This window comes from Haplochromis burtoni, unplaced genomic scaffold, assembly GCF_018398535.1.
Source record: "Haplochromis burtoni strain Fernald_Lab_line unplaced genomic scaffold, NCSU_Asbu1 Contig_2135, whole genome shotgun sequence".
NCBI classification, from domain to species: Eukaryota; Metazoa; Chordata; class Actinopteri; order Cichliformes; family Cichlidae; genus Haplochromis; species Haplochromis burtoni.
This window is the reverse complement of record NW_024584496.1, coordinates 2,409-12,237: the sequence shown is the minus strand read 5'-3', so window position 1 is coordinate 12,237 and position 9,829 is coordinate 2,409. Positions and strand designations below refer to the sequence as shown.

Sequence of the window (9,829 nt, the reverse complement as noted above, 5' to 3'; positions counted from 1 at the left end):
GTGTCGCTTAAACATGCAAAGACCGGGCCAACATACATCAGAACAGTTGTTGTGAACATTTTTCCTCTTGATCTGACAGAGATGATAGCTGATGGCAGCAGAGGAAGGAACTGTTTTAAAATGAGGCGAAATGATTGGCTCACAGACATTTTGTCAAATGTTTAGCCAATAAGTAGCATGGATACACCTGGACCTGGTGTGGCTAGAAGGGCCGGTGTTGATAACTATCAGCCAGTGGCACGTTGTCATCACTTTTCATATTTATTGTAGACTGTTTTTAATGCAGAGGACAAAGCAGCAAACACTGGTGTAGAGACCTGAGGAGTGATCTTGAAACAATCAAAGGTAACTATGCTTATAAACTTCAGGCTTTGTATTTGCAAAACTGTAGTTGCATTATTTTTATTTGTGTCTATAGAAATATGAGGTATAAATCATGTGTATTGTGTCATGAGGGTGCTGTGAGCGGTGTGGTAGGCAGGAGTAGGACCCAAACGCAGGGCTCAAAACACAAAGGGGGGAACTATAGAAGGTAGCTTCATTGCAACATGGGGGAAGACGTAACAATGGGCAGAGGGAAAAAGAGGACTAAATACACTGAGGGGTGAGAAGAGAAGTGGAATCACATGGGAAACACAGCTGGGAGAGTTTAAACATAATCAGGTGGGTGGAAGGAAAACTGAACACAATAACATAAGATGTGAAACTGTCAAAGTAAAATAGGAAAACAGAGACACACTTTAAGACATGGACTGACAGAAAAAGAGGAAACAGAGGGAGCCGAGACATGCCTGGGAACATCTGAATAAAAACAGTGACAGAACTATAAGTCTTAAAAAGTCTAGTTTCACCAATCCAAAGGCTGAACATTTGGACTCATGCGAACGAGCTTTTAGTCCAATACTACATTTAGTCTGTTGCTGTGACAGTTCACTGTGGCTCTTGGGGTTAAAAGCTCAGGCCTTTCAGCCTTCTCAGAATGTAATATTTTGCCAAATAGTTGTTTCTGTTTGATGTATCATTGAGAAAGCAACATATTGAGAAGCACAGTTAAGCTGGAAAAACAACAGTGAAACACCAGTGAGAGAAGTTAGTGATAAATTTTGCATTAGTTTGCAACATGCAGCTGAACACTGTTATTAACCGTTAATTTCTCTCTTAAAGGTTCTTTAAAGAAAATTGATATGACTTCACTGACTCAAAATTCAACTACCAGCAGCAGCTGCAACAATTATGGCAACTACACAGATTTTAAGGACTTCTGCTGGTATTTTGAGGACAGCATTAGCATCTTGACATGGATAATTGTTTGTGTCAGCCTTCCTTTGACCTCACTGGCAATCTTTTTTCTTTGCATAAAGGTGTGTATATTATGAATAAGATTGTTTTACTACGATCTGGGTTTTGTATGATTCACTTTGACTTTGGGACTAAAGTAAATAAGCCACAGTAAATAAAAGGTGAAAAGCTAAAAAATCATATGATTTAATCAAGAAGGGTGACTTTGCAACATCATAACTGTTCAAATGAAAGAATACATTACATCAAAAGCCATTATTTTTGTTACTTTTGAAGGTAAGGAGAGCAGTGCACCTAATTGTCTGTTTTTGTTAGCACTGCATAGTTACAAATTTGAATTCATCCTATTAAATACAGACTGCAACACTATTGATAGCTCACTGAACAGCTCTGGAATAACGGAAACTGCTTCAGTTATTTTGCTGCTGCTTTTTTTTTTTTGGACGCCCAAAGACTTTACAGCAGTTTTCAGAATCAGAAAGGGTTTTATTGCCAAATGTTGAGCGGGTTTACAACATTAGGAAATTGCTGCGGTGCTTCAGTGCAAACATACTGTCATAAATTACGCTTAAATAGACATGAAAAACATAAAAATAAGAATAAGAATTAAGAGTGCTACGTAGAAAGATATATACATGAGTGCAGGTGGTGATCAGTGCCAAACATGAAATGATGCAGTGACACAGCGTAGGGTCATGTGTTAGTGGTGGGAACAGTCATACGGTTATTGTTCATGTGTCCAACAGCAGAGGGGAAGAAACTGTTCTTATGGCGAGAGGTTCTGGTGCGAATGGACCGGAGTCTCCTGCCTGAGGGGAGCAGGTCAAACAGACTGTGTCCAGGGTGAGAAGGGTCAGCTGAGATCCGAGCTGCACGCCTCAGTGTCCTGGAGGTGCACAGGTCCTGCAGAGATGGGAGTCTGCAGCCAATCACCTTCTCAGCAGAGCGCACAACATGCTGCAGTCTCTGTTTGTCCCTAATAGTGGCTCCAGCGTACCACACGGTGATGGAGGAGGTGAGGATGGACTCGATGATTGCAGTGTAGAATTGCATCATCGTCCGTGTTGGCAGGTTGAATTTCTTCAGCTGCCTCAGGAAGTACATCCTCTGCTGGGCTTTCTTAATGACAGAGGTGATGGTGGGCTCCCACTTCAGGTCCTGAGTGATGGTGGTACCCAGGAAGCGGAATGAGTCCACAGAGGTGATGGGGGTGTCAGTCAGGATGATGGGGGGGAGTGGGGCTGTGTGCTTCCTGAAGTCCACAATAATCTCCACTGTCTTCTGGGCATTCAGCACCAGGTTGTTGTGGCTGCAACAGGTTTGTAAGTCACACTGCAGATTTGGGTCCATTTGCTTTAGTACACTACCCTAGACTGTACTCTGACAACAGCCCATTACTACTGCAGCTTTTATATACTGCAGCGCCCTGGGGTGCCTCTGTCAGTGCGCCCCAGGGCGGCCGTGGCTTCAATGTAGCTGCCATCACCAGTGTGTGAATGGGTGGATAACTGAACATGTAAAGCGCTATATGAATACAGGCCATTTTACCATTTATAGATCTCAAAATTATTTTTTTGTCAGTACTCACAATGAAAGTTTCAGTTTTAACAATCATTTATTTAATTTATTAGTGGCAATCACTAGCAAAGCAACATAGACAAATCCATTCAATTCAACATAAAATATAAAATATAGTTTTGTATCATTATGCAACTAAGTTTCAGTGTTACAAAGTCTGGCAATGAGTCACAACATTAAATGTGTGTGCAGCTGAGTAGAAAGGTGCTATATAAGTATATATAAGTACTAGTTCTTTTAGCATTGAATACACAGAACACATTTAAACTACTTTTTTCCTTGTATTTTACCATTGTAGTATTCTATAATGTCAAAACATCAACCCATTTTCACCTCATAATTCTTAATGTAATACTCCATCCCAAGCTCAGTCTGGCAAAAAAAAGACAAAAATGGACTTTAATTTAAAAAATAACATGCAATGTATTTATTTATGTAAATAAGAACAAGTATTAATCTGCAAGTCTTTAGTGTGTAGTATGTTATATGAAATGTTTTTATGTGGAAACCATAATGCCTAAATTGTGTTGACTGAACATGTTTATAGTTTACTTTGTTTTCCTTTAGGTGCGAAATGGTCACATCGGTCAAATCTATCTCATCAACCTTTACATTTCTGACCTTGTTCAGCTCTTCTGTATGGTCGTTCACATGTCAGGTGTCAAGGACTTCCTCACACAGATAATATTCTCTTTCTTTGTCTACCCTTCTGGTCTGATGGCAAGTGTTAGCTTCATGGTGTGTGTCTCCATGGAAAGGTAAACATCTGTGCTGCGTGTTTGTAGCTATGTAATTCTCTGAGCATTTATTGCTTTTCATTAGTATATCTTTTTAATACCTCTCCATGTCAACTCCTCTGTGTGTCTTTCTTGTATAACAGGTATTTGGTTGTTGCCCATCCAATGTGGTACCAAGACAGACGAACCATCAAGGTCACTGTGGTGGTCTGTGTCTCGGTCTGGATCATTTCTATTTTTGTTGGCCTCTTACACAGAAACTTTTTGGGCGCCTTCCTCGTCCTTCCCTTTCCTCTTCTCTTTTTCTTCCTTATTAAAACTATTAAAGCCGTGTCTGCAACCAGTGTCCCCACTGATGAAAAACAAAGAATTGTGGCAGTTTTGGTGCTGGTGGTGCTTATTTACATATTGGTGTTTGTGCCCAGAACCATTTTGGAAATACTGTACCTGACAGATGTGGATGAGCAGACTTTTTACTTTGTGTATGACACTACCTGCAGTTTAGTTCAGCTGAATCCCCTTATAGACTTGATTATGTACTTTTTCATTAACAAATGGGTGTTAGACAAGCTTTTTAGTTGTCTGTGTTGTTGCAAATTGGACAACAATGATCTCAGAACTTCAGTGACAACAACATAAAATCAGAAGGAAATTGTGCAACTTCCGAGTTGCCTCACTGTAGATAAGTGAAGCTTTTTTTTGTTGGATTGTTGGCTTAATGGGAAATGACTGTTCAGGCAATGTTTCTGTTGTTTATTAGCATGGATTAAAATATATATTATATGTATCAATTAATACAATCAACATTTCATTCCTAATTCCTTATTTGATCTATTTTAGTTTTACTGAGACAATATTTGTTTGCTCTTTTGTGCCGTTGGCTGTAAAACTATCTGCTCTTTCAGCAGTGATCCAACAACAAATTACTTCCCCCCAAATGTTAAGAAAACCCGACAGAATAATCAACATGTACTCTTAGAATTGCTTTAAATCCCTTTGATTTCTGCAGTCTGAAAGTGTAGAAAAGCATGTATAAAAACCAATTTTCAAAAAATACAGTTTGTACTTGATAATATAAAATATGATAACATAAATAAATTAAAAAGTCTTTATTGTTGTTCATGTAACTATAAAAAACAGAATGAAATCAATTAACTCAAATCCCATTGTGCAGTGTCATGTCCCATTTAAAGAAATCAGGTTAATTGATCTAACGCACTGGTGTATGTGTAATATCATCTTGCATCTAAACATTGGAGTGCGCTGATTTACTACCACTGCTTGTAACTTTTCAATTTTCTTTTCCATTTTTGTGATAATAAGAGATTCAGAAGATCTCATTTTCAGTTCTCTACTACAATTTATAAATACAGATATAAATATTTATTCTTCATTAACGAGCTCATATATAACATTTGCATGGTATCATTTAAATAAGTTATTAACAATGTATTTACTGTATTTTTCAGACTATAAGGCACACTTAAAGTCCTTTAATTTTCTCAAAAATCAACATTACACCTTATGTATGAATTCTGGTTGTGCTTACTGACCTCAAACCGATTTTTTTGTGCTACATCGCGCAAAAATCTGTTCTACATGTTTTAGTACGACTTTGGTAAACTATGAAGCGGCACCACTTGATGGTCAGAGCATTAAGGCTACCGTAGTCAGGAGCCTCATGGAGTAATAAGTACTGTGCATCAACATAATTACCGTATTGTGTGTGTACAAGGACCCCAAAATGGCACCTGTTAAGAGACATTCTTACGAAGCAGATTTCAAACTCAAGGCTATCAATTAAGCAGTAGAACATAGTAAAAGAGCAGCAGCAAAGATGAAGAATTTGATGGATTTGTGGAATAGGAATGAACTGAAAAAGTGAGTGTATTGTTCTGTATTTTCTGTGTTACAACTGAAGAATGTTACCCTCTTCAACAATGTTGAATAAAGTTTGACTTATCTGACTGGTTTTTTTTTTTTCACTTAATGGGCCTTATAATCCAGTGCGCCTTATAATAATAATAATGATGGATTGGATTTATATAGCGCTTTTCAAGGCACCCAAAGAGCTTTACAATTCCATTATTCATCTCACATTCACACACTTATGGTACAGAAAATACGGTAGATGCACTTTTATATATTCTCATGTTCTTCTTTTGAGAGAAGACAATATGCTTAATTATACGTTTTCAAAATTTATTATCAAACGGTTAAAATTTTTGTTTCGTTTTTTTCATGGTGCCATGGACCTCTGGTTCTCCACAGCTCAGAGAGACAAAGGATGCTGCATCCAGGAAGGAATTTTATTGTGTGTCATAAACACTGAACGTTCATGTGATTGGTCAAAAAGTTGAGGCAAGACCACGGTTCAGATATCCGGATCACATTTCAACTTTCGCACCTTTTGGACATCTCCCTGTAATAGGAGATGACTCTTCCCATTTCACCATGGGAACCATCTTTAGGTTGGTGTCAGGCCTGTAGACGTAGAGAGACTGAAACAGGAGGGAGAGCTGGAGCTAGCAATGCTTTACAAGAGTGTGGGAAGGCTTTTTATGGCTTAGAATATTTAAAGTAATAAAACATACAAATGGTTTCTACTTTGTGGATTTTCACCATCGCGTTATGTTCTGGGACCCCCTGTAATAGCTAAAAACGTGCAAATTGAGGAAAATTATATATGGTCTGATATAATGTAAGTGGAAAATTTTAATGATAAATGCTCAGTATGTGGTTATAACAATCATGAAATTTAAAAAGAGTATTGGTCCTGTGACATTGGAGAACTGTACAGGATGTACCCCACCCCTCACCCCATGGCAGCTGGGATACTGCAGCCATCGTCTTACAATGAATTGCAAATTGAATTGCATGAAAATGGATGAATGGTTTAAATAAAAATCTGTTTATTTGGTCTCAGACTGCAGGCTTACTTGTGGTTGGAGTATTTAAAAGTAGAATGGGAGGCAGAGCCTTCAGTTTTCAGTGCAGCCCTATGTGGATCCAGCTTCCAGATTGGATTTAGAATAAAAATATAACATCATAAATGTATACAAAGCTATTGCCAAGAGCACTCACACTGGTCTATTTTCTATGATTCTTCAAATCTAAAAAAAAAGTGGAGGTAAACTAACATTAAAGCATCCTCTATTGAGAGCACCATGGCGCCATCTAGTGGTCAAATATATTTTAAAAATGTCTGAGCTGAAAGTCCGAGAGCATTAAATCGTATCCTCAAATTTAAACCATTATCGTTATGAATTTTGAAATGCTTAAATGTTTATTTCTCATTGTGGAGTTTAGTGAAATACCACCGTGATCTGATTCATGAGTCCTCCTGGAAAAAACACAGCAGCATTACTAACAGCAATTCAGACCATAGATGGTACATGACATCATAAAGCAAAACACAAAATAACAAAAGAATTTATGGAAAAAATAGTGCTTTATATTATTTTCTTTATTTAACCAGGAAGAAATTAGTCTAGACATTAGGAACGGCTGAGGAAAAAGCAGAGACAAAAGCTTCTGTAGATGGATGTAAGTTTGCCTTATAATTTTAAACTGCAGTGAACATTGTAATGTAAAAGATTTCTCTATATAGTAAATAAAATGCAACTAACACTATAGAACTAAAATTATAAAATAAAATTCTGAAATGAATACATTCACATGGAGATGCAGATTTATTGTCACAGTACTGCTTAAAGCTACAACAGCCGTTTGCTTTTTCCTCACACTGATGGCCCGCTGCAACATACTGCAGCAGCACAAACCAGCCAGCGGCTTGTCAGTGAGCATTTTCTGCAAAAAAAAAAAATCAAGTCCATAAAATATGGAGCCCCCGGGGGGCATAGGGAGAAAAAAAATTTTGCAATATCCCGAGTTTTGCGAGAATCTCGCAAAAGTCCGTCTTAATTTTTTTTTTCTCCCATGTCCCCTGCGGGGCTCCGTAATAAAAGGACTGAATAGAAACAAGATAAAAACAACATCTCTGACAGTGTCATGTGGGTGAAATTCAAACGTTAACTCAGACTCAGACCAGCACAGAACTCCTGGTTTTCCTCATAAAGTCCATCAGTGGTCAAGTGTTGCAGATGGCAACACAAGACCAGTGTTGGTCAAGGTAGTTGAAAAAAGTAATCAGTAACTAACTACTTATTACTTCCCCCAAAAATTAATCCTGTTACTTTACTGATTACTTATTTTCAAAAGTAATTAGTTACTTAGTTACTTTTGAAAAACATGATTTACAACCTGAATAGGTGATAAAGCGATAGATTTTTCAGACCAATTCTAGTTTCTCTGAATAATCCATCATATAAAATGTAATCAAATGAAAAAGTCTCTTTTTAAAACTAGTTTTATTATTTTTAATCTTTTAACTTTACGCATCAAGCAAAAATTAAATTATATGCAACATTCTCTGACTGGAAGACATTTGTTTAACATTTAAACCTATTTTCTGCATGTTCGAGCATATAAAATAAAATAGTTTTTGCTGCTTAAATCTGTAGTACAACAGCCGTTTGCTTTATCCTCACAATGATGAGCTGCTGCTACACCTACTGCAGCAGCACAAACCAGCCAGCCGCTTGTCAGTGGGCATTTTCTGCATGAGAAAAAACAAAATCAGGTCCATAAAAGGACTGAGTAGAAACAAGATGAAAACAACATCTCTGACAGTGTCATGTGGGTGAAATTCAAAAGTTAACTCAGTAATTGCAGGTAGGATCATCAGAAAGTAACTAAGCTGCAACAGAACCAAAGTTCCTACAATTCTTCGCTTTTCCTCGGTGCTCACTGTGGAGGCAGCATGCAGGGCTTTGAGGGTCGCAGCAAAACAGATGATGAACAGAAAGGCAGGGACTAGGATCAAAATAAGGACTCGTAGAAAATAACGCAAGACTATGGCCACAGGTACACTGACAACACAAAGGGCCCAGACCAGAATGCAGACCAGCACAGAACTCCTGGTTTGCCTCATAAAGTCCATCAGTGGGCGGGTGATGAAAAAACACCTGCAACACAAGACAGACAGATAACTTAATTTTTACAGTAGAGAATATATTATTTCTAAAAATATGGATGATTCACAGTACAATATAGTACTCAAGCACATGCAAGTACACACACCCAAAGTTAGACAGGTACCTTTCCAGAGCAATGCACAACTTGAAGTAAAGACTGGCCTGGACACCGAAATAGTAAATAACAAAAGACATCATGTAGGTTTCATGATCATCTGGTTTTGCCACGATAATGATGATAGTGCACATCTGGATTAGGTTGGAGATCAGGAGGTTTGTGTAATAGATGACAGGGACCTGATCCCGTCGCACCTGCAGGACATACAATTATCAGTCAGAATATGAAATAATAACAAGATGTGTTCAACTCCATCATAGAGCAATCTATGAGGTCAGATTAAACAGACAATGTTTTGTCATGTGCGGTATTACAATGTTGCACTTGTTATCTGATGGGATGTGTATTATATGTTAGAGAGTACCTCACTTCCAAATATTTTCACTGTGAAGTATATTAACGTTTACTCCTTTAGTGAAACATTCTGATTAAGCTATGAGACCCAGGTGTTGTGCATCTTCTACTGGATGATAGAAAGGCTAACCTTGAAACTGTGCAGGCACTTTGTCAGCATTATTTAGCTTTTACATTTTAACTCACACAACGGTTTGATGTGAACAGAGAAGTTACAGGAACACTGATTAATGTACAAACTAACAGATGTAATATTTTCATGCCATCTCTATTCATTTTAATCTGTTAACTACCCACAGGTCACCAGTGCACCACTTAGCAGCAGGGTTTTAACTACATGCTAAACAACCATAGTTTTAGAAAGTAAAACACATCATTCAGATTCACTCTCTCACACACATTTGACCTGGTGATTCGAAATAATCCCCCACACTGTGCTGCAACCGTCTCCTCTTATTTTTCCCTGTTGTTTTATTCGTAACAATTAAGACGGACTTTTGCGAGATCTCGCAAAAGTCCGTCTTAATTTTTTTTTTCTCCCATGTTCCCTGCGGGGCTCCGTAATTAAAGGACTGAATAGAAACAAGATAAAAACAACATCTCCCATGATTCGAAATAATCCCCCACACTGTGCTGCAACCGTCTCCTCTTATTTTTCCCTGTTGTTTTATTCGTAACTATTTTTTATTATGATTTTTTTTTTTTTT

General features: G+C 37.8%; 2 protein-coding genes across 2 annotated transcripts in view; one reads left to right on the top strand and one right to left on the bottom strand.

Annotated features, from left to right (window-relative positions):
* The first annotated feature begins 272 nt into the window (after positions 1-272).
* Positions 273-5,561, top strand: LOC102293868 (proteinase-activated receptor 2). Its single transcript, XM_014331356.2, has 4 exons — positions 273-345; positions 1,165-1,361; positions 3,445-3,635; positions 3,758-5,561. The coding sequence occupies exons 2-4, from the start codon at positions 1,185-1,187 to the stop codon at positions 4,251-4,253; spliced, it is 864 nt and encodes a 287-aa protein (XP_014186842.1). The 5' UTR covers positions 273-345; positions 1,165-1,184; the 3' UTR covers positions 4,254-5,561.
* A 1,982-nt stretch (positions 5,562-7,543) lies between these two features.
* The window catches only part of LOC102293581, a gene marked incomplete at its 5' end in the record, with an annotated part of 4,256 nt that continues 1,970 nt past the window's right edge, over positions 7,544-9,829 (bottom strand). Inside the window, 2 exon segments of the mRNA XM_005952754.3 lie at positions 7,544-8,641; positions 8,775-8,962. Coding sequence (XP_005952816.1) covers positions 8,161-8,641; positions 8,775-8,962 — 669 coding nt within the window. The 3' untranslated portion in view covers positions 7,544-8,160.